Source organism: Apis florea, unplaced genomic scaffold (assembly GCF_048593485.1).
Source record: "Apis florea isolate Af1SG1 unplaced genomic scaffold, ASM4859348v1 contig_3696_pilon, whole genome shotgun sequence".
NCBI lineage: Eukaryota > Metazoa > Arthropoda > Insecta > Hymenoptera > Apidae > Apis > Apis florea.
In genome coordinates this window covers 446,202-473,592 of record NW_028256809.1, presented here as the reverse complement: position 1 = coordinate 473,592, position 27,391 = coordinate 446,202, and the positions used below count along the sequence as shown (strand labels likewise).

Below are 27,391 nucleotides of genomic sequence, written 5' to 3'. Positions count from 1 at the left end.
AGCACATTATTTAAATCTATAGGTAAATCATTTTTGATACAAATATATTATTTAAATCCATAATTATAATTATTGTATAACATCTGCCTAATTATCGAAGTCTATAAGAGTAAATCAAAACACACTCCTAGATTTCAGATTAAAAGGATTAAATGTGTTTTTCTATAAATTTGTTTATCCTCATGTACAAGAAAGTCACTAATAAATCAATTTGAAATTCAGATTAATTGAAGCATCAGTTGAAAAACTTTTGTCTCTACTTCATTTGAATTCAATATTTTTTATTCCAATATGAGATTACCAAACAGAAAAGTTAAAATTCAATATCTATATTTTAATATAATACTAATAGCATTATTTTATATCCACTAAAAAAATCATATAAGCATTGCATTTTTTTTTCACATCACTATTGCATATTAGATTTTTTTTTATTCACTATTCACATTACTTTTTTGAATAAATCATATCTTGATTATTATTTATTATTATACATTTTAATTTTATATGAGAATTATTTAATTAAAATTTTATTTTATTTTATTTTAAACAAATATTCAAATATGTATTATTTCATCAAACTTTGAACTTGACATGACATGACAATATGTTATTGAAATACCTAGCTAACAATTGAATACTGGTCATGGGTGTTAAAAAAGAGACTTAATAGAAAGAAAAAAATGAAATAATAATCCCTTCTCGTATTATCACAAGTCTGACTCGTAATGAAGATTTTAGTCAAAGAATGAATAATACAAGTGGAATTCGTGAACTGAAGATTGGGTCAAACCTAAACACGATTGAGATTCGTGGAATAAATTTTTTCAATCGAGATTTAGTTTTTACCAGTACGCCACGAGAAAATCACGATTCTTATAATCTACGTTGCAAAGTGATTGCGATTTATATAGATATGATATTACTGTAATATTAATTCATATTATTAATAAATGATATCCAGATCAACTATTACTTCTCTCTGTATAAAAATAAGAAATATTTAATGCAAATAAAATAAAGATAAAGATAAAGATTTGATAATTATGATTGCATTAATAATCTGAAATTCAAATTGATTCAAATTAATTCAAATATCATGCATATGTAAAAATAATTAAAAAAAAAATTGTACATATAAAAACACATTCAATCTTTCTAATTCGAAATTTTATAGAAATATGTTTTGATTTGCTTCTATGAATTCGATAAGTATGACAAGTTGAATGAAATACAACGATTCATCTATGATTTTAAATAAAATATTGTATAATTATTATATAACTCCAAATATTGGAATTTGCTAGAATTTATCTAAGATAAATTTCTGTTAAATAATTACATAAATTTCAATTTGCATAATTAAAATTTTTTTTAAATAATATAAAATGTTGCATTACATAATATTTATATACATTATATATTAATAAAATTTATATTGAAATTCATTTGAAATAATCAATTGTATATACAAAAATATCAGTGTATTTATTTTTATTGAGGGACTCCGCTACGCAAGCAATATTGCAATACGATACTGTTGCGCATCTAGCTAAGCGTTCTTGCCGTCTTATTCTATCAATACAAACAAACTTAAAATGTTTAATATATTTGTCATCTTTTCTTGTTCAAGAAAAATAAGATTTTAAGCCTTTACACTTATATTTATATTTAAGAAAATTATCAATCAACTAAGAAGAACCCTTTAGAATGTTATATTATATTATATATAATTATATTATACATATAAAATGTAATTATATTATACATATATTTACTAATAAATATATACATACATATATATATATATATATATATTTAATAATGTAAATACATATATTTATAAATTTAATATGTTTTATATATTTATTAATGTAAATATATGTATAATAATAAAATGTAGGATAGCGATTATATGGCGACATATAAATGCAAAGAGTTAAAGTGGAATTTTAAAAGAAATTTATTGGAATAAACACTGAAATATAAATATAAAATATATTTTGGAATCACAGAATTAAAAATTTAAGAATAATAAAAACAGAAAAGAGGAACAAGTATGATCTGTTAGCGAACCACTCTACATTTTTATACATTTTTAAATCTAAAATTTGTCCATATATGGTAATATAGGAGGATGTTGTTACGAATTTCCATCGATAATATAAAATTGAGTTGAAGTTGGACAGCCAATTAGAGACTTATAATCAAACCAAAATACTTAAAATTGACTTTAGAAACGAACGAAGTAAAAGTAGAGGTACTGAAAACAACTAATTCAGAATCGATGTTACAGAAGTGGTTAATGAAAACTAAGAACTGATATATATCCCAACTAAATTTTATTTTAAAATATATGAAATAAAAATATTAAAAATATTTCCATTTATCGCTCTATTTACATTCTTACGGCTTTCCGACAGTAACATTTGGATCCCGTGAAGAACTCAATGAAATCACGTTGAGCGACGAACGTGTTAAAACTCGTTAATTAAATCTTACATATATATATATATACTTTTTTCATCGTTTTAATGTTTAAAATTCATCCTCTAAAGGAGTTTCACATTTCTCTGAATACTCTGTATAAGTTATACTTTTTTTTTTTACCGTTATTGATTTCATGCTCCCAATTATAATTATCAAAAACTACATTTTGTACACGGACAAAGCTTGCGCGATAAATTTCTTAAAATATATCATTTGTGAGTGCAAATTTACTCATATAAAAATTTTTCGAAAAAATTATATTAAATATTATATATTAAATATTAGCAATGTTTTGTCTTTTCTATTGAACTGATAGTAATATTATAGAGCAAATTTACAATAGTTTATTGCCAAAGTATCAGCACACAGTAAAATAACCGGACAAAAATAGATTTTGAAAATTCAATGTAAGTTGTAAAATTTTTTTAGGTCTCTGAAATCATTAAATATATCAAAAACAATGTATCAATTTTTTTTTATTTGTAAATTCATAAAGTTAAATTATTAAAGTTAAGAAATTTTATGGGACATATATTTTTTTATTAAACATTTATTCGTTTATGAACAATTTTTATAATGAATTATATAAATTTTTATTTATAAAAATTTGTAAGTATATATTAAATTTTTAAACTTTTATATTATTTATCTTTTGTGATTAATGATTTTTGTAAAAAATCAATAATGCAGATGTGTTTTCCTTAATTTTTCTCTAATTTTTTAAATTTATTAATAATTTTATTATATGACTTGATGTTTGTTTTTCCATTATTATACTTTGTTCTTACAATGTAAAATAAATTAGTTCTGAATTCGTTCGCATTAATATTTTATAACTAATTGAAATTATAATTCACAAACAATTTGAAATTTAGTTAAAAAATTGTTTTACTCTTTTTCTATTATTAAATTATCTATTATTAAGTTTTGATGATAGACAAAAGAATTTAGTGACATTTTACAATTTACAATTTTATATCAATATGTACATTATCATTTACACGTACATTTTAAATCAAAAACTTTGCGGTAGCGATTTCAAAAATCGTGTTTTTTTCTATCTATGACTATTATATCAATTTGAAAATAATAGAATGTTTTTTAGAAAAATTTTATTTTCATGATTATATAATTCTTAGAAATATGCACCATTGATTCATTGATAATCCATGGCGGATGAGAGAAGTAGATATATTGTGGATTAAATATTTGACGTGCAATTTTAAATATCAAAATAATTTTATTTTATTACCAGAATATTAAATGGAAAAAATACCCTACATTTTTGTCATTAGATAAATTGCTGGAAAATGAATCACTAAATATTTGTATGAATTTGTGATATTTACGATAATTGTTCAATTCATTATTCACGAACTGCTTGTCAAGTATTAAATAGAAAATTTCCAAATTATTTAATTAAACATAATGAACTATAAATTGACTCGCTCACTTAATTTAATTAAATTTATTTTGGGGGAAAAATTAAAGAAGAAAATACAACAGTAAAAATTTGATTTTTTGAAAATCATATGAAATATGGAAATCATTGAAAATTATTATTAAATTTTCAAAAATATTCATTGCAGGAAAACAAAAATATAAAAATCAAATTAAAAAATTTAACATATTGCTAAGAGCAAATGGCAAAAAGATGCTGTAATTTATTCTTAAGACAAAATCAAAGTTAGCAAAGCTTACGCAAATTAAAAATTTGTAAATATATCGACAAATAAATATGAAAAAATTTTCAATAGATAATTAAGTGAACATGGAAAACGAAAAAGAACAAAAGAAATCCAGAAAATTTTGGAGACTGAAAAATTAAGTTTTATGAAATCAAAATTAAGCAAATTAGACTCTAATTTGTGCATAGAAATAAACATCTCCAACATGAGCAAAGAAATTAAAAAATGTATAGAAAATTTAAAAAATGAAAGAGATTTTATTATTGTTGAAAACTCTTGCGATGCTAGCTAATAGATGCTAACTTGTTGCGAAACATATGAAATAATTTGTTAGAAGACAATAATCAGGACTGATTTTGTAAAGCAGCCATGATAGCTTGAATTTTATTTTTAATTACTTCAACATTTTCAATAATATTAGATTAATAAATTGTAACAATAATTTAAGCGAGGTTCTATTATTTTTTCAAACTCTCAATAGCAATTACTGAAGACTAAGATAGAGCAACAAAATTAATGTAATTTGATTTTACAAATCATTTTTGCACAAATATCTTGCAATGAACCATCATAGAAAACTCTTAAACTTTTACACGCTGCGACCGATTCTGGAAACCGCTCTCTAAAGCGATCATTAGTTCTTTTTCATTTCGTCTTAGTTTGCATTTGTTGAAAATATCGAAGGCCAAAGTCTGCGATAGTTTTCCAAAATCATTAGAATTTGAAACAATGCAAATCAGATAGAGTTCAAATTAATTAAAAGTCAGATAGACTTTTATATCAGATCGCAGTTAGACGCCAAAGTTTCCATTTAGTCATTGTTGAAATCAGTTAAATTATAGTCAGAAACCGTAGAATTCAGTTAATCATCAGTCAGCCGTAAAAAAAAAGTTAGAATCAATCACTATTAATTCATTCAAAGCTCACAATACAAACAATTATGCAGTTTTGTATAATCGTCCTAATCCTTGTGATAGTTTAGTTAGCGATAGTTTTCAATAGATAGTTCTTTTGAGGTATCTCTTTTGTGCAATACTCGAAATCACACTTAATTGGACTTTAATATAATTATATAATAATAATAAAAAGAGATTGTTATTCAATCACTGCATTCTATGTGACAGTTACGAGATAAAATTATAAGATTTATTAAATTATATTACAATTAGAATTTTTATTTGTGAAGTAGTCGAAAAATTACATAAAAATAATGATATTTTATTAAAAATGATAAAATAAAATGCGACGATATGCAACAAAAAGAATATAAATTTGATAATGAAACAAATTCTGATTCAAAAGTCATTTAAAGTTCGTTTTTATACGATTGATTTCTGATAATAATTTTATAAATCTATGTTTTTTATCTTTCAAAATTTTTTGTAACAAATGTTTTTTTTAATGTAATTTTTATAATATAACTTTTAGACAAAAAAATTATACAGCAAAATTCAATATTGTTCTTGTTTTGCTATTGCCGTCTCATCTGGCTTTGATTTAAAAAAGAAACAATAAAAACTGTTTAAGAGTAAATTAATTATATTCAAAAACAAATTAATAATTTACAAATTATTAAAAATCCCATTTACAACTGGAACAAAATTTTATGATTCTCAGACAACAATATACTGCACCCAATTTTTCAAATTGTTTTTTTACTAATGAATTAAAAAATAATATAATTAGAAAAACGAATATGCATGCGCAAAAATAGCAAATAAAGATCTTTCAATATATTGGAATATAATTTAAAATACTTGGATTGATATTACCAATACTGAAATTTCTGCATTTCTGAGAATAATATAGGCATTATATCTTTTCTAAATTTGAAGGACATAATGCTAAAATATTATATTTTGGAGAAATTTTTAAAAAAGATAGATTTTTTTAGATTTTTTTAGATACTCCATATAAATAAGAAAGCAACCACGTAAAACATTAGAACAAGAATTAAAAAAATAAGTAATTATTTAGAATATAGTTCGAAAAAATTTTACATCAAGTAGAGAATTATTTATTGAAAAAAGTAATCAGTAATAAAAATCAATAATAAAGTTCAAAGGAAAGATAAATTTCATAATATATAATTCTAAAAACCTATAAAATATTAGCTGATGCTATTATATATGCTCAAACTATTTTATTCTATTACGATAATTTGACTAGTGAAAATCTTAGAAGCCCTAATCTATCCATTATAGTTCCAGAATTGTTTTATAAGAATCAAAAGATTTTAGATTAGATTCACATCCTGAATTTAGGATCATATCATATTTATAGATAAATATTTCACCAATAACAAATGCTATTGTAAAAAAAATATTATTTAACGAATACTTATACAGATAAATATATACCAAATGCAATAAAATAATTAGTATTTTCTGTCAAAATTATAGATCTGATGAAATTTTATTATTATCTTAAAAAAAAAGAGAGAAATGTTAAATAATATAATAATATTTAAATACTTGGGATACAAGTATATCAAAAAATGTAAACAAAATACGTAGCAATAAATTTCTCCAAATTAAGAAATCAATTGAAATAATAAATATATAATAAATATATAATATAATAAAGAGCTAATCAATATACTTCTACATACTGCTTTATGCATAAATCGAACAAGTAGTGGAGAAAATTATTTTTTTGGAGTTTCGAAGTATATGTAATAAATGCATATATATTGTATAAATTTATTGAAGAAAATTACAAGCGAAAATCAATGTTATATTTGAAGTTTTTACGTCATTTAACTTCTTGACAATTTTCACGGATTTAAAACGATTAACATTCCATCCATTTTTAATAAAATAAATAAGCTGAGTGGGCACTTACATATCATTCCTCATGATTTGAAATGAAAGATGCAAGGACTCCATTATCTATTGAATTAAAAAAAATTAAAAAAGAAAAGAAACAAATTTGTTTTTACTGTGAAAATATATATAGAAAATCATTCGTACATATAAAAGATTATTTTGAAAAGTATCATTGTTTTGAAAAGTATAATTTCAAAAATTTTTTAAATTTTTTTTGCAGAAATTATCAGAAATATCTCAAAAATCATTTAACAAATATTTATTTGTGTATATATAAAATATATAAATATTACAAGTATTATCGAATATTTGAGTGTTCATCTTTCCATCAAAATTTCCAAAGATTCCCCACCTAGGTAGTATATTTCGTCTTAAAATAATATCACAAAAGGTAAAATTATTTTGACGGTAATATCAACTATCATATTAATAAAAATAAATTTAAAGTTTATACTACAGAAATAGCAAAATTTTATATTGATTTGTATCTGTGACATCCAATAACATTATACAGAAGATATTGATTCATAGATGATGGTGCAAAATGCATTAATACTAATTAGAATTATATAAAGAAATGTCAAAAAGCGTGGAAATAAAGATATTTTTTTTTTTTTGGATTATGCAAGAAAATTCTTCAGAAAATAATACAACAATGATGTTTTATGCTAATAAAATTAGATCAATATTTTAATTTTTTAAATTGATTTTAAAATTGATTCAAACAATCAATTGTTATATATTTTCATTATAAATAGATTATTATTCACATCAAATCCTCATTTCTAGTACGTGTAAATAAAATAAATAAAGAAGTACAACAATTTTCATTTTCAAAAGGCAATGAAATTATTTTTTCTAATGCATATTTTTGAAGATGAGGACGAGATTAAAGCCGATAACATATATATCGAATCAAGAACATTGGAGTAATAAAAAAAAGTAATAAATATATGTTAAATAAATATTATCTAGAGTACAAATCAATTATTTCATAAAAAATATATTTATACATCAGGAAATTTCTTAAAATTTAGAAAATTTGATGGACTATGAATAATATAATTTTTTATTTATTATTTATTTTTATATTATTATTTTTTATTATTATTATTTATTATTATTTATTATTATTTTTATTTATTATATTATGTTTTATATAGCGTATAATATATAAATTCTCTCTCTCTCTCTCTTTCTCTTTCTTTCTCTTTCTATCTCTCTTGACTCTGTATTCCTAAATAAAATAAATTCAAAATTAAGAAAAACAATAATAAAAAACAAAAAAATTATAATTGAACTTCAAAAGAAAGAAAATTTCTTCTAGAAATAAATATAATATCATTGCAAAAAATCATGCTTTACATAATATATCGTTAAAACGATGCAGATAATGTAACAACAATAAAATTAATAAAAGAATACTAATAAAAGAAAAGTAATAAAAGAAACATTAATTTTGGATTTTGCAAAAAAAAATAATAAAATTAATAAAAAAAACATTAATTCTGAATTTTGCAAAGAAATATATTAATCATTAAAATTCTGATAAAAAGTAATATTTTCAGACTCAGAAAATTTAATATATGGAAATAGTCGCAAAGTAGTTTAAAGAAAAAGTGAAAAATTTTTAAATAAAAATAATGTCAGATCTAAAACAGTGAGAACAGCAAAATAGTATTGTCATCCAATTATAAGTGAAATTTTCAAATTATAGATACTATAATAGACAAATATATATATTTAAATATTTTTAAAAACAATTTGTTATAAAGTATTAAAAAAACTTAACTTTTTATCATTTTCATCGAGACAATAATGAAATATAAATCATTATTAATAAGAATGATTATTGTTGTATAATTCGATATATTCTGGAAGTATACACATTCGCTAAACATTAATTCTATCGAATATTTATGAGAAGAATTCGATTAAAAAGTAAAAAAATATTTAATAATAAATTAAAAAAAAAAATTAAAATAAATTTTAATAAAATATAAAAAAAATAGATAATATAATAACAAATAATTTAGTAAATTATATATCGAATTATTTAAAAACAATGATAGAATCAAAAGTTAATCGATATTCAATCAAATCCAATTTCATTTTCTTTTAAAAATAAAAAATATATAAATACTTTTTCTTTGATATTTTTTGTAACGCTTACAAATTTCATTTATTATTTTATAAATATATTTTCTATTGCGTTCTATAAGTTATGATCATTCTGTATATTTTGTTGAAATTTTTTTAAAAAAATTTTAATTTAATTATTCCATTGAAGTTAAATATATTATGAATACAAGGATATAAATATATACGTATAAATACTTTTATATTTTTTCGATTATTATGAGTTAATACTTTTTTATTTGAAATTTAATAGATTATAAAAGATATATGATTCCATTTAAAAAAACAAGGCTTATCATAAAAATTTCAAAATTTTTTCATATTAAAAATAATTGATATTTATTATTATCATTTGCTCACTTTTAAAATCATATAATTTTTTAGATGCATAATTTAAAAGTTATTTGAGATGTAATAAGCTATGTGAATTATCTTTATATTTATTGGGACTTCAATTTATATCATTATACCTTTTATGATTCCATCTTTCTTCCAATATTCTTTTTCTAAATTTTTTGTATCAATATTTTTTTAATTATTTTCTGTTATTTTATGTATGACATCATAAGTTAATCGTTATAATTCAACAACAATCGCAATATATCAAATTTTTTTGATTTTAATACTTTATCAATTTTGTAAATTCTTTCTTCTTTTCTTTTTTCTTTTTATCTACTAATTCATAATTAATTTTCTATTAATATAAAAATATAATTTTATCTATTAATTTTATCTATAATTCTATTAATTATTGATATTTTCTGAATATGAAGTACTCTTGTTTACTAGTCTATTAATTATAGTCTCTTTTATAGAATATTTGGTAAGAATTTTATTTAATTAAATAGAAAGATAAAGAGCATGATTCATTATGATTGTTGTGGGCAATGTGATATTAATTTTTCATTTTTCAAAATTATCTGAGTTATTTATCTATGATAATCTCCATTTATTTTTGTTGATTTAAAAATTAATTTTGTATTTTTAATAAAACTATATCTTCCTTTGGTACACAATAAAAAATGCACAATAAAAAATCGATTTGATAAATTTATTTTTTAATATTTCTAATATTGCTCATGTTGCCTATATTTTTAAAAATATTATATTATCCATCTGAATATTGAATAATTTTTAAATATTTTGAAGCTACAATATTTGATTTTTCCATTAAAATTTTTCTATTAGGATTACTTTTTTTCCATCTGAAATTCATATTTTCGAACAATTTGTATAATGTATTAAATTTCCAAAGAAAAATAATTTTTCCTCTAATGGTCATTAATAATTTGAATCTAATTCAGTGAATATAATTTTTTTTCTCGCGTAAAAATCATAAATTAGATTTTTTATTGTTATTTTGTTTTCATCAGAACAATAGAATTTTTTTATCTTCATTTGTTAGTTTTTTTCCAGACGATAACAATCTCTTTCAAATATCGAATTCATGAAATTATTTTCGAAATAATCGACATAATTTGAAGCACGAAGATTGGATTGTTCTAACGAATAAAGAAGCTCTCTCTCTTTTTTTTTTCACTACATTTTCTTAATATTCGAGAGATTATTAAAAATTAAATTCTGTATGTTACTGTTTGTTTTGTTCTTGTTTATGATCCATAACAATTTTAGAGATTATTATTTAATAATAATCAATCAATAACAATAGAATTATAATAAAAAAATTAAAAATTATAAAATTAAATTAAAATTAAAATTATTAAAAAGATTAATTTAAAAACGTTAGGAACTATGATAAACAAATTACAAAAAAAAATTAAAAATAAGAAATTATCAATATATAACACTAACACTAACACTATCTCAATATTAATTTCTAATTTATTAATATTTACTCTAAAAATTTAATTTTTAATACAAAATTTCAGTATAAAATATAAAATAAAATTATTAAAAAAAACTATATAAATCAAAAATATACAAAAACAAATTATTGAAAGAATTCAAACTAAATTATAAAAAGATTATAAAAAATTAAAATAAAAAAAGAAAAACTCAAATATTATAAACAAATACTATAATAAATATAAATAAATACTATAATATATACTGAATTTTTTGATCTCGAAAGTTTTTAAATATTTAACAAAGATCGATCGATCATTCATCTTGATTGTCCATTTTTTTCTAAAGATAAAATAGGGAAAAAATTCAACAGATGATAAAATATATCGTATGATTCGAGGATTAGCGTGTATCGTGTATATAGAGTTTATATTAAATGCTATTGTAAATTCTATTTCTAATTGTTTTTCTTCATTTTTATTGCTCATGCTTATTGTATGAACATTAGTACGTGTTTCATAGCTTCTGGATATAGGAGCCCAATCATGGAAACAAGCAATATTACCAATATAAATCTATCTAACTCTGTATCTAAGAATAATATATTTCCTATCAAAGAAAAGGCAATTATAATTGACACAGTGGATGGATCTTCTATGAAAAACTATGTTCAAGCCAATGGCAATTCGTTTTGCATCCTGTATTTCTAACGGATGAATCTACATTTACCTTGATAATTCAAATACTACTCGAAATTTCGCTACCAATCATTCAAAATTATAATAAAATTAAATAAAAATTATAATTCAAAACACTCACACAAACAGTTAGACTGCTAATAAAACCATTTCAAAGAGTTATTTTGTCAAATGTTTCTTTGATCATATCGCATAATTATATAGAAAATATATTCAAAAAGCAAAATATTAGAGCAATTTCTAAAATGCTCTTTATTCGAGCTGGAATTCAGGATGGTTTTTCTCATGTCATAAGTTTCAGAAGACAGATTTATATAAACTTTAAGGACGTTTCCAAAATACCAGATTCCTTTTTAATCACTCATGACAATATACTCATGACAATAGTTCAGAATTTTTATATCCACAGATAAAATCAGTTGTTTCATATGTAAACAAGAGGAATATGTAGCTAAACAATGTGATTATAAAAATATCAAGTGATAATGTAAATATGGTAACGCTGGTGATAAATGCTACTAACAAAATACATATACAAATTACTCTCAACTATTGTTCTTCAAAGCATAACAATTAACCAGAAATTTCAAATAATATCACGCTTGAAAATAAGAGAATCAATCTTTCCTCGTCAAAAACATATAGCGGCTACAAAAAGCAATTTAGAACAAATTGTAAGCCCATCATTTAAGACTATTACTATAATGCCACCACACAACTAAAACAATCGAACGAAGAAAAATCGCTGTAGGTCAGTGAATTGCTAACAGAAAATGTGATCAATGATTCTCAATCAAATTATTCTCTAAATTCTACTCAACTAATCAGTTTTCTAGAAAAATCATTTGGAGTTGAAAATCTAATTAATATGACCAACGAATATATCCAGGATATTTCGACTCTAATAAAAATAACAAAAAGAAAGTTATCCTCTACTCACGAAGCATCAAAAATAAGATTCATAGAATAACTATGAAACAGCAATTACCATTCTCTTCATTGTTAACAATTGACAGCACATTAATACTATTTATGATCATTATCAAAAATTTTACATAAATAATTAATCTAAATAAATAATATCTAAATAAAGATGAACAATAAGTGTTTGAATATTCTGTTTTGAAACATTAGAAACATCCGAAAAAGATCAAATGAGTTATGTTCTCATCTGTCCAATGTTGACATACTGATTTGACTGTAAATCGTGGTTATTGGTATCGGATAATATTCATTTTCCAAGATTTTTAATATTTAAAAAAAACAGACTGCATTCTAGATGTAGAAGTATCTTAATAGCGCTATGCAAAAATCTTGTTTTTTTTTTAAATAAATAGCAAAAAAGTCAAATCGATTTGTTGAAATTTGCAGTGTACATATTCTTATAATCTTATAATTCCGTTAGATTTAGTTGTTTATTATAGAACCTCAATAGGATCTACACTATAATCATCACTATATAATGATTGGAATTATTACGAAATGTTAATAAAAATAACAATTGCAACAACAATAATTTCTGAGCGACTTTAATGCAACAAAAATTGGAATTGTGCTGACATTGATTGCAACAGTGAAAGACTTGAAAATATTGTGAAAGTTAATAATTTATATTTACATAATATTAATTTCAACACACATATTGATGTTTATTGTGGTCAAAAATTTAATCTAGATTTAGTTTTTTCTACTTTTAGTTGTTTGAACAAATTAGATATAATATAACAAATTAAAATGCGATGAGACTTTGGGATTCTGATCATTTTTCAATTTATATAAATGTTAATATAAGTAAGATATTTTACTAAAAGTGTACTTTTAAAATCAAAACTGTGAGTATTGATTGGGCTATATTCAATTCTTTTTTTGAGGATTCATACAATCAATTTTTTAACGCTAACAATTTTTCCATAGTTCAAAATATAATGCGTTTATTGATACTATAGTTTCCGCACTTGAATATTTTTTTTCTCAAAAAAAAACTTACTTTATATGGGAGAAAAAGTAATCCAATTCTCTGGTAGGATTTCGAATGTAACAAAATTAAAAGATTTCGCGCTGCAATCTACAAAAAATAGAAGCACATCTTTGAACTGGATGATTTAATACACTATAAGAAAATGTGTGCTTTAACTATTAAGATCTTTAAAAAGAAGAAAAGAGTTTCAAAAATTTCACTGAGAGCATTACCTTCCAAGTAAATCCTTCATATGTTTCGAATAAATATAAAGTTTTCAAGAATCATTGAGTCAAAATTCCTCAGCATTTGCCTAAATTGAATTGGTTTTTAAAACGATAAAAAATATTTGTTTCTTTATACCATTTTATAATTATTAAAATTATTGATTAATGTGAATCATGTGAAAAAACGAATTTAAACTGAAAAGACGTGCCATGTACATCGAGATGTTTTTATTTCAAAGTCGATGTGTTGTACATGTCGATTATCGCAGAAATAAAAATGACATATGCGGCAACAAAGATCGTTTATTGAAATACAGTTTCACATTACGTTGCATCGCATGGAATCATTGATATCTTAGAATATTTCAGAAATAATTAGAATATTAATATAATATTAATGAAAATAAAATATTCAATCTTATATAACAAAAAGAAGTATCAAGAAGTATCATATTTTGAAAAACATTTGGAGATTTGCGCAATTCATGTTTTTTTACATTTCACTAATAATGAAGTTGTAGACAAAGCTGATGATCATTTATATAAATTATGATATATAATCGATTATTTAAATGAACAATTTAAGAGTCAAGAACAATTTAATTTGCTATCGAATATATATCATTAAATAAATCTCTAATGAAGTAAACAGACTACATGTTGTATAAGTAATATAATCCATCAAAAAAGTATGCTTGGGATTGAAATTTTAAGATAGACTATGTGAATCTGAAATCGGGATATCGCATCAAATTTAAAATATACATAGATTAAGATATAATAAAAAATTCAAACGTTATAATAAAAAATTTAAACGCACCAAAAAACATTTATGTGAACATCAATAGCTAGTTATGGACATATTCTGTTTATGGATAATTGGTATTCTTCACTAAACCTGTTTCAAAAATTGCATTCTATAAAACCTAACGCTAGAAATAGTGAGATTCAATAAGAAAAACAAGCCAAAAGAACTCAATATAAAACTAAAATGATCTGAAGTTATTTCAAAATTATTAATAAAAAAACATAAATAATATAAAAAATTGGACAAATTGTACAGAATGATGCTGTGATAACCGTTTTTGATAGAAGAATTCGGAGGATCCTTCGCATTTATATTTATATTTGTTAGAAACACTTCGGCGTGACTGGAATCGTGTTTTGGAACTTGAAACGATATTTTCCAGTCATGTCAGTCTCAACAGCAATCATTCTTAAAAAGAATTATTGCAAATACTTCTCAATTTTCTGAGAATAGTAGACTCTGGCGTAATCCCTCAGTCTCATTCTAGGAATTTTCCTTAGATTGGGAGTTGTTGCTCAATCAAAGAGCTACGGTATTATTAACTGCTTGTGTATCCCATCGAAAATCCACGATTGCAAGATGAGTATGAAAAGGCCTTTAGAAGGTACAAATATTTTGAGAGAACTATTTCAACTTCAGAACTATTTGAACTTTTTGAACTTCAGAACTGTTTCGATCTTAGAAGTCTTTCAAAATCAGAACTTTTTGAACTTCAGAACTGTTTCGATCGTAGAAATCTTTCAAAATCAGAACTTTTTAAACTTCAGAACTGTTTCGATCGTAGAAATCTTTCAAAATCAGAACTTTGTAACTTCAGAATTTCTTATATCTTTGAACTTTATATTTAAAATCTTCCTAATTCTTGAATCTTGTAACTTTGAGCAAACAATTAGATTTAATGAAATTTGTAAATTTAGTGATAAATCTTCATTGATTAATATATGAACTTTGATTATTTTAGAATAAACTTGTTAACAGCAAACTTGGTAATAAATCAATTTTATTATTACATAATTCCAGGAACAGGTTGGAACTAACAATCATATAGTGGTATTTTAGCTATAAAATGGAAAGATAAAAAAGATTATTTATTGTTCACAAAACAAGAAAATTGAAAAATAGAAAAAAATAATAATAACTTCGTTACAAAATCCAATATCATTTAAAAAAAAAACTTTTTTTATTTAATGAATAATGCATTTTTTAATATATTATTTTATAAAAATAATAAATATAGCAAAAAGCAAAAAATACTTTTTTCTTAAATTTTAGTTAGATGTGGCAAAACAAATTTTATAAAATATATATATTCCTGAGTATTTGTGATTAAAGAAGGAATGATGTTTGTTTATAACATATTTATAAACAAAGTGATGGAAACATTTTAGGAATATTTTACTTATGAAAGCTAAAAAAAATCGACATAGAGTATATGCAAAACATAAAAAACACAATATTATGTAGGAATAGAAGAATGTCATGTGACACTACATATTTCAGACTATTTTGAAATATATCATATTGTATAAAATTATTATATAATAAACAAAATTAGTGTTCATATCTTTGTGTAAAACTCTATCTTTTTATTTCAAGTGATAACTTACAGCAATAGCATAGCATTTTGGCATATGCATCTATAAATTAATTGCCAAATTAAAAAAAATTGCAACTTTTTGTTTATAATTTTTTTCTAATTACACAAACAATTGATAAATAATAATTATTAAAAAAAACAATTTTTATCTGAAAACTTTTTTCTATCTGTTAGAAATTCATACACAATATTATATAACACAAAATTAAAGATAGTTGAATTTTTATAAATCAGTTTTGTTTCTTTAAAAACAATGAAAATAAATATCAGACTTCAGAGTTTATTTTATTTATTAAAAATTATGGAGGAATTGATTCCATTGTATCTTTTTAAGAAATACATTTTCTCTAAAGTTTTCTATTGAAATGGCATAAGAACGCAAGTCAAAATGATACAATTAGCAAGATATATAAAAAAAAAATATCAGCTGGTTTTACGGAAGAGAACGTGAAAAGTGCTTTCATAAAGGTCTGAGCATTTTTTTACTCTACTTGAAAAAATAAAAATGATTTATAGAAAGAAGATTAATATGCAAGTATGCCTCGCACTGTACTAAAATCTAACGATATAAATAAACAAGCCTAAAATTGGTTCAGATCAAAATTGAATTCAATTTATATTGAAGCGTCGAACGTTACAGATCTCTGCATAAATAAAAAAATCAGAAAAATAATATTTTTTTGATAAATATCGTTTTGTTAATTTCTTAACTTATTTCGTAATTAGAGATTTCCAATTATTTTATTTTATTTTATTAGAACATTATTAGAAAACGATCAAATATAAATAATATATCTCATAATATAAATAACAGTGAAAACGAATTTCAGATAGACGTTTATATAAACATATTAGAAAAAATAAATCCAAAAGAAAATAATAATAGTGATAATGATATCCAATTAACAAGATAACGAAGAAATCTCATAGATAATGATAACGATGAAAATGTAGAAAAAAACATACTAATAAAAGACAACATATTGTCAAGTGAAGAATGAAAAGACGTTATTAAATCAGACATTGTTCTTTTTTATTGTTCTTTTATTGTTCTTTTAACAATAAATTTTGACATATCATCATCAAACAATTAGATCACAGAGTAATATAAAAGAACCCATAAACTATTTTACTTTATATTTTACAAGTGAATTAGTAGATAATATAATAAAAAAAACGAACTAATAGACCAATGAAAAAATAAAAACAAACAACTATCAAACAACAAGAATTTCTAATTTTCATCACCATTATACTAAATGATTGATTTAAGTGGCAATAATAGAATTTCTTTCTTTTCACAAAACATTCAATAGGGATAGATTTCTGCAAATTTTTTGAATGCTTCATTTAAAGAAATCTGCGCGAAGCAATGGCACGATTAGAATTTGTATTCAAAAGACTAGTAATTATTTAGAATAAAATTATTTAGAATACAGATTCTAAATTTAGATAATATTTTATACCATAAAGCAATTTCTATTAATGAATTCTATTATTTAAAGACAGAATATCATTTATTATATAATCTAAATAAGCTACAAAATGAGATTTACTTGCTTATTTTGACATAACATTTAAAAAGATTTCCAGTAAATATCAGAATTTCATTACATTTAAAATTTACATTACATATAAAAAGTTGTTAGAGTTCCTAATGCAAAAAAATATCATATATATACCGATAGATATATTAGTACTTTTTTAGCAAAAAAATTGCTAAAAATGAAATGGCACAATAAAAGTTAATCGAAAAAGAATATTTATACAAATACGAAAATCAGAGTTTTTAATAAAAAAAAACAATTAAAAACTAAACAAAAAATATTTAGAAAGAATAACATTATGTTTCTTGCTTTTCTTAAAAAGATAAGAAAATCATCACAGCTACAATAATTCAATCTTCAATCTAGGTCTCAGAGCATTATCTAGTGAAAATGTTATATTAATCAATAAGTTTAAACTAGTTTTAGATTATAGTGAAAAAATTATTTTTTTGAGGATTAAAAATGTATATTATCAATTCAAATAATTTACCTCAGAAGAAAGAATAAAAAATCAATGACATATTATAAGTTTATCAAAATTTTTATAAATCAATTAAAAAGTGATTTTCGGGAATCAAAAATACGTCCATCTACATCTTCGTCGAATAATAGACTAAACAAACTACATATCCCCAATGTGGAAGAAAGAAAATAGAACAATATTGTTCTTTCTGATAGGAAAACACCTTCAGATGGAACACATCAAACTTATTATTTTGAAACGTGTATAAATCAGCAAATCTACAATGCATATTGGGAATTGCTTCAAAATTGATACTGTAAAAGATTATAAGAAATAAAATTTTTTTTTTTTTTTTTTTTACAAAAAATATGTTCCTCAATATCTACAAATTTATATAAATCAAATATCATTAGAATACATTACTTAATTCCAAAACTATATTATATAATATTCGATTCCTAGGTCCATTTTTCGCAATAAAGTGCCACCGAGTTGCTAGTAGATAATGGAAAGTAGTAAATCCGGAATTCTTGTTAATTATATAAACTTACTCCTCAATCAACATATATGAAATAAAAAACTCAAGTAGAATAATGAAATGATAGATTGACTAAGATTGTGAAATTTTACTTCTTTTATTAATATATGCTAATTTCTTTTTTTTGTCACATTATATCCATATATGAATAACATAATTTAGTATATTAAAATAATTTTTAAATTTATAATAATAATAATAATTATTATTATTAATACAATAAAAAAATATACAATAGCACATAGATGCCAGGAAGCACATCTATACTTTTTTATATTTTATATATATATATATATTCATGAAAGTATGAACAATTTGTTGAATACTCTGTCACACGAAAGCTCATATTTGAAACTATCTTAGGATTTATTCCAGTATTCAATTAGCATGGTGAGTTAGATGTTCTAAGTGTACAAACCTAATGCAAACTATAACTATTATTTTAATTTCTTTTAATTTGGATTTTTTAATATTACTAGTTTATTCCGTGAACTTTTTTGCATCTATTTTTTTTTGTAAAATCATGATTTAAATTAGATTTAAATTTATTTATAAAATAAATTTAACATAAAATAAATAAAAACTTGCTTGTGGAAAAAATTTTTCAAAATTATATATTTCATTATATATTTCAAAAATCTGAAAAAAAATAATAAAATTTATGAAACAAAATGCACATTGTGGCTTCATCATATTTATCCAGCAGTAAAAAGGAAGAAAATTTAATTATAGATTGAATTTTAATCTTAATAGAAATAATGACATTTTTGAAAATATTTTTGGCATAAAAATATTCTGGTAATCCAAAAAGCATATTAAGTATGGCATTTTTATTTATATATATTTATTTAATCATTATTTCGAGAAAATTGTAAAAGAAAGTAATGCGTATTAAAAATTAAGTGGCACGAAATACAAAAATTTTACTCATAGTCTGAAATAAAGTGATGAAATCCAGAAAATGAGGAAAATATTTAATTTAATTTATATGATAGTTTTATATAATTTATAATATAATAGGCTTGATAAAAAAAAATTCTTTATGAGAATTCTATATTATCTAAAACAATGAATAGAGATATATTTTTATAAATATATATATTTTTCTATTTTTCAAGTAGGTACTACTATAATATAATAAAACAGCAACTGATAAATTATTCAAAATTATATAATAAATAAATAAATTTTTAAATAAATTTAAAAATATGTATCAACCAGATCAAAATTTAGCTTTGAAGAAACTATTATAACATATTATATGGAGAGGAAAACTTAATTTTTACATATATACATATAATCTTAATAAAAATATTAGATATAGAATTTTAAATAAAATAGTTTGTCTTTGTGCGCATGCGCACGCGCGTATGTGTGTGTGCATATATAAATAAATACCATCTACATAAATAATGAATACTACAAAAATTAATCAGAATAAAAGATTTTCTATTAAAAAAGCGTATTGTAACTTATAAATTACTGAGAAATATTAATCTTATAAAACAATATTTACCTTATAATTTAATTTTTAGAAAAATTATTAAATAAAAAGATTTTGTTTTATCCTTTGCATCATGCAATTTTCAATATTATTATCATCAATAAATCAATAAGACAATACTCGCGATTTCTATTGAAGAAAAAATTTAAAGAAAACATATATTGTGCAATATATGCATCTATTATGTAATTTTTTTTGCTGCTTTAAAAATTCAACTATTTTTATTTTATACATTATAAAAAACTCGTAAAACATAAGAGATAAAAAAAATGTTCAAATAAAAATTGTTTCTTTTTATAATAACTGTCGTCTATAAAATATTTATTAATTATTTATTTAATTAAACATAAAGTTAAACAAAAATATTAATAATTTTTTTAAATTTGTTTTTCAATTTAAAATATTAATCAGCAGCATAAATAACTGCAATAAAAAACGATATAAATATTTTTGTTTTTAATAAATACACAATTTATTTTTAATAAATAAAAATAAAAATTTTGTTGCGTTGTTGACTTTTGTTGCTGAATTTTCAAAAAGTTATATTATACTTATTATATTAAAAAAAAAAAGATTTTATAAGATAATTATATATATAAGTTCTATTTTCTCTCTATTTTCATTTGATACATTGATCCAATATTGGATATAATGACCCAATGTTTAATAAAAGACATATATATAATATAAATATATAATATAAATTTTCCTACGTTTTAAAATTCAACAATAAAAATCAGTAACACAACAAAGTTACCTTTAAAAATAAAAAATATTTATTTTATTTTTTTTTTTTATTATTGCATAGTTATTTAGACTGGTGATTAACATCTTTTGTTAAAAAACAAATTTAAAAAAAATTATTAATTTTAAATTTATTAATTTTTTAAAATTATTAATTGTTTATTTTGTTTAATTAAATAAATAATTAATAAATATTTTATCAGACTTAATAATCTTTATAAAATAACTTTTATCTGAAAATTTTTTTTGTATCTTTTATATTTTGAGAGTTTAACGTAAAATAAAAAAATAATCGAATTTTCAAAGACTGATTTCACTTCCATAAGAATTGATATAGTTTATATCGATTTCGAATAACAAAAAAAAAATCGCATAATACGTATCTATATAATTACTACATATTTCCAATATTTTATAATTTTTTTAATTTTCAGATTGAAGACCTCTCCTTAATGAAAAATTATAAAATCAATAAAAATGAAAAATAAAAAAAATATACAAAAAAGTGCAAAATTTATCTATTTCATAAAATAAAAAAAACTTTTTATATGTATAAATAATGCAAAGTTGCTCTTCATGTTAGCAAATGTTTTTATTTATATTCAAAAAACTATTGACTTTATTTCTTCATTTTTATGTTATCATATAGGTTTATTATATATTATTATTATTATATGTTTCATTTATATTTTGTTAAAAATTTCTAAAAAAATATTATATTTATAAATAATTATAAAACATTTCAAAAAACAAATAGATGTTTTATTTTTTAATTTATTTTAATAATAAAAACAATATATAATTGTAAATAAACAATAAAAGCTTTAATTAATAAAAGATTTGAATATTTAAAAGGAACAAATTATTGTACAATAAATTAATTTGTTTCTGTTCCGATAAATTATTTAAAAAAATATCAAGTTATGATATTTTTGTCAAACATATTTTTTAAAGAAAAAAAATTTTCAATAAACTAGTGTATATATGATTAAATTAAATTAATATAATAAGATGAAATCTTAGATCTTAGATAATAACATAATTTTATTGTTATATAAATTTTTGTCATTATTATAGTAAAATTTTATTTTTTTGGAATAAATATTGTAAGATTATAGAATAAGTATATGAAAAATATACCAAAAATGTAAGATTATCCGTTAACTGGAGATTTTTGAGATAATTTCAAATAATATTTTCTTTTGCGAAAATTTTCATTACGACTTTATTAAGAAGTTATTAACAAAAAGCACTAATTAATCATAAAACGCATAACTTATTCAAGCTGCAACAATAATGTTGGCTACGTACCATTAACCAAGCACAAGCAAGTCCAAGCAACATATGTTAAATAAAATGTGGAAATATTGAAATTATAATTTCTTCATTGTTTATAATATAGTATAATATAATTTTTAATAAAAAAAATTTGTTACATTCAATATATTTTCTTCGATATACAGTGGTTAACGAAATTCGTGATTATTCGAATGCTTACATTTACAATCTTTGATGAATGAAATATACATGTTAATAGAACTTATTTAAGACAATGAAAGATGTATGCTAAGAGGAAAATCTCAAGATTATGTCAGCAAAATTTGAAAATGATTCACCAATTTATGTAGATACGTAGATATAACACATTTATTATAAATATGCACTGTTAATATGTTAAAAAAGTATACGAATGCCGATACGTTCTTGATAGTTAACACTTTAGTTAGAAATATAAACACAGATATTAAATGAAAGCATTTTCACGTTCAATTGATGTCAAGCTATCGTTCCATTAAGAATAAAATAAAAATTTGCGATAAAATATTCAAAATGAATACGAAAAAGTCTGAAACAGAAAAGTACGAACGAAAAACTATTTTTCGGCTACATAAAATGGAAAATCATGTAGCAAAAATAGCGAAAAATAAACAGAAGTAAATTTACAATACATTACATCATAAAAAAATCAAAAAATGAAAGAATAATTATAAATAAAGCTCGTTCAGATCGACCAAGAAATTTAATTGAAAAAGAGGAAAAAGTTATTATCTGCGAAGTAAAAAAAAAATCCTATTATATCTACATCTATATTTTCAAATATGATATCAGAAATGTTTGACAAAGATGTTCATTCACAATTATGTCGACGAGTACTACAAAATAATAGTTTTCATGGTTGAGTACCAAGAAGAAAGCCATATATTAATAAGCAAAATCAAAAGAAAAGATTGACTTTTGTAAAAACATTTATAATAAAAAATAATACTTTTTGGGAAAAAGTGAAAAGTGATTTTCTAATGAATCTAAGTTTAATATTTTTAACTCGGATGGGCGAATATATGGAAAAGACCAAATACAGAATTGGACATCGAAAATATATGCTCAACAGTAAAACATATGGTTCAATCATGGTGTGGGGTTGTGGCAGCTAATGATACAAGAAATTTAGTATTTATTGATGGAATACTCAATAAATACAAATATCTAGATATTTTAAAGAACAATTTCAAAGATAGTGAAAGATAGATCCCCAAAAATTGGAATTGTTAGAAAACTTTTACTTTCAACAGGACAACAATCCTAAACAGCACAAATCGTGAAAGAATGAAGATCCTATACAATATACCCCATGTTAAATACTTCATTACAGAATCCAAATATAAATCCCATTTATAGGCTGAAATAGACAAAAAATTAAAAACTTCAAATATTTTTAAAGCAGATATTTAAAGAAAAAATTATAGAAATATAAAATTCTATTGATTGTAATTTTACAAACTCACTGATACACAGTATAGTGTCAATTGAGACAAATTATTATCACCAAAAGTAATCCAATAAAATATTAATGTTAAATAATATTATATAAATGAAGCATTTGAATATTTTTGTAATCTACTAACGGTGCATATTTGTAATAAATGTATTATAACTAATATAATTATATTGCAAAAATTGGTGAATCATTTTCAAATTTTGCTGACATAATCTTGAAATTTCCCTTCTACTATATATCTCTCATTGTCTTAAATAAGTACCTTTGACATATATTTCGTTTATCAAAGATTTTAAAAATAAGCGTTCGAATACTTTCGTTACTATATGTTGCTTCAACTTATTCGTGTTTGATATATCGACATATATCTAACGTTACTGTCACGATTCGACTAGATTATAAACCATTCGTATTTTTTATTAATAACAAAACCATAAGGAAAATTTTTTCAAAGAAAAATATTACTTGAAATTATAAATCTCCAATTAACAAATATTCCCACATTTTATATATTTATATATTCATATTTGTTTAAAATTTCAATCTTATTCCATTTTATTTTATGCATAAATGAAATTTTATTTTTTTAAATAATAATGTGTAAAAAGTAACATTTAATTTGTAACAAGTATAAAATGTATTTTCTTTCTTTTGAATAAATAGTAGACTCTCATACAACGCGATTAATACGTTGCACGTTATATGAATTCATAGAAATCATGTTATACAAAAATTTTTTTTATATATTTCGCTATAATATTGTTAGAAAATCCTATACCAACTTTTCAGCGTTTTAAAAAAATAATCTCAAATATATCGTTTTAAATATAATATAAATATAATATAAATTATTTGAAATAATTGTTGTAATATCAATTTTTATTTTCTATGTTTTATCAAATAGAACAATTTTTTTAAAAATAAATAGAATATATATCTTATTGATTTAAAAAATATAATATATATATGAACACATTATATGAGGAATTATATAATTTTAGTTCATTGTATCATTAAAAAATATCAAAATATAAACATTCTTTCATCTTAAAATATATTTGTATAAACAAAATTCAATGAATTTATAGCATTGAAATTCATTTGCAAATAATTTGAAAACTAACTGTCATGCCAATTATGTATAAAGAAAAAAATTGTTTAAAATGATGTATTATACAACATAAAATTAGATGAGAAAAAATCTAATCATTTTTAAATAATTACCATGAATATTATTATATTAAGAGTATATTACCATGTATATAATCGACAATTTGTTATACAATGTATTTTTGAAATACAGTTTTTTATCCATCAGAGATTGAATAATTGAATTGGATAATTTAAATTAATTAACTATAAAAATCTAGAATCATAAATCACTTTCAACGATCACTAGCGAATCTCATTTATCATGTCTTAAACTTTGGATTTGGCAGTTTATTAACAACGTCTTAATTGATAGTCTAATCCAATTTTCACTATTGAGGAAAAATTATTTTCTATACACACTGACTTCTGATCACTCTAATCATTCTTTCTTTTCTTTTAAACATTGCACAAAAAAATGCAAAGTAAGATAGATAGAAGCTCTTACAAAACTTTTTGATCAAAAAATAACTTGAGATTACTAAAACAGAATTCAAAAAAACAGACTTAAAAAGCAATAAAGAGAAAGAATAAATAAACATAAAAAACCAAAGCGTAGATATAATCTTTCACAAGCACACAATACCATTGCAAAATATAACAATGCACAATAAATAATGATTACAAAATTTTATATATATCATAATTTATGAATAAAATCAATAAAGTATAAAAAAACACAATGTCTTTATATCATACAAAGATTTCAATAAAGTAACACAAGAATATCAACAAGTATTGTAATTTAAACAATTATCATTCTGTACTACACAGTACAGATATATATATATTTTTAAAAATGAATTAATAGTAATAAATTTAATTCTTATGTAATCTTAATAATCTTAATAATCTTAATAATAAGATTAAATAATACATAAAACATAATATACAAAAACATAAATAAAACAAATAAAATAATTTAATACATACCATTCTAGAAATATTTTTTAATGTTTTTAACATTAGTTTAACTGATGGACCTGAAACATACATTTAATTTCTTGAATTAAAAATCAATATAAAATTCTTATAAAAGTAATATATTATTTATTACTACAATTTATAATATTAACTCTTTTAAATTATTTTTTTTCAAATTTGATTTTTATTTTTTTTTCTTTTTTTTTTAAATAATGTTAAGTAAGAAAGATGTATCAAATTTGGAACTTCTATTAGAATTTTAAAATTAAAAATTTATTTGTCCAAGCAAAGTTTTTTTCGTTAAATTAATTTCATTAAATAGCATAAAATATTCTATTACTATATATGTTAGTTTACTATATATCTATTTATAATAATATATATATATATATATATATATATATATATATACATAAATTACAATTAAAAAGAATTTCATTTTTATTTCTTTTTCTTTTACAAAACTTTCATCATCATATTTATAATTTTTCTAAGCATAATACATTTTCCACTATATTTAAAAATAAGAATAAACAAATCTTTTGGAATATATATAATTCAAATTATCAGAGATGATAATTTTATAATATAATATAATATAATAATTAATAATTAATAGAATGAATTAATAAAATATAATAACAATAAAAACTGATAAAAATTTGTTAATTTAAGAGTTAATTTAATAAAAACTGAATATAATATAAATAAAGAATATAATAAAGAATATGATAAAAGATTATGAATAAGAGAAACAGAAGACTTTTATTACTATAATATATTGCTAAATAAAGATTATCTAATTCATGGCTCTTTAATTACTGCAAAGAATAACTTATATGTATAAATATATATGTGAAAAAATATATATAAAATAAATTTTTTTTTTATCTAATTTTTTCTATATTTTTGTTTTTTTTTCTATTAAATTTATAATTAATCTAAAAGTTGTTTATGTTTGAAACAAAATTTTATTTTTATTAAACATTTTATAAATATTTCACTAGATGAAGAATTATTGTAATATTATATTAACATATAATATTAACATATAATAACTTGAACCCTGAAATTGTTCTAGATCTTTTAATAACCCAATTAATAAAAAAAGTCATTGTGATTTTCATAAATGATCCAAATTTTGAAATATGTAAGAAATATATTTATACATGATGAATTGATGTTAATGTTTGTTAACTCTTATGGATAAATAATATAGATTCACAATCTGAAGATAATAACAAAAATAAAAAATAAGCAAATTAAAAAAGAACAATAATAGAATTTTTAAAAAATAAATATGGAATCTTACTATTTTATATACACTTGTACATTATACATTTTCACATTATGTTTTTTCTAAATATTAAATGTTCGGTATTTTCTTTCAAAAAAACATTAATTCAAATACAAAGTCATGCATGTCATGCACATTTTTTTCTTTCTAAATAAAAATCAAAATATTAATTCTGCTTCAATATTTTTACCAGTTATTTTTTTTATTTATA

At 21.2% G+C, this 27,391-nt stretch overlaps 1 protein-coding gene across 2 annotated transcripts in view; it reads right to left on the bottom strand.

The window, feature by feature from the left end:
- The window catches only part of LOC105736805 (uncharacterized), an 87,199-nt gene that overhangs the window by 48,431 nt on the left and 11,377 nt on the right, over positions 1–27,391 (bottom strand). For both annotated transcript variants that reach the window (XM_086914641.1, XM_086914642.1), the window contains exon 5: positions 25,893–25,942. In XM_086914641.1, coding sequence (XP_086770767.1) covers positions 25,925–25,942 — 18 coding nt within the window. In that variant the 3' untranslated portion in view covers positions 25,893–25,924. The remainder of the gene's footprint in view (positions 1–25,892; positions 25,943–27,391) is intronic.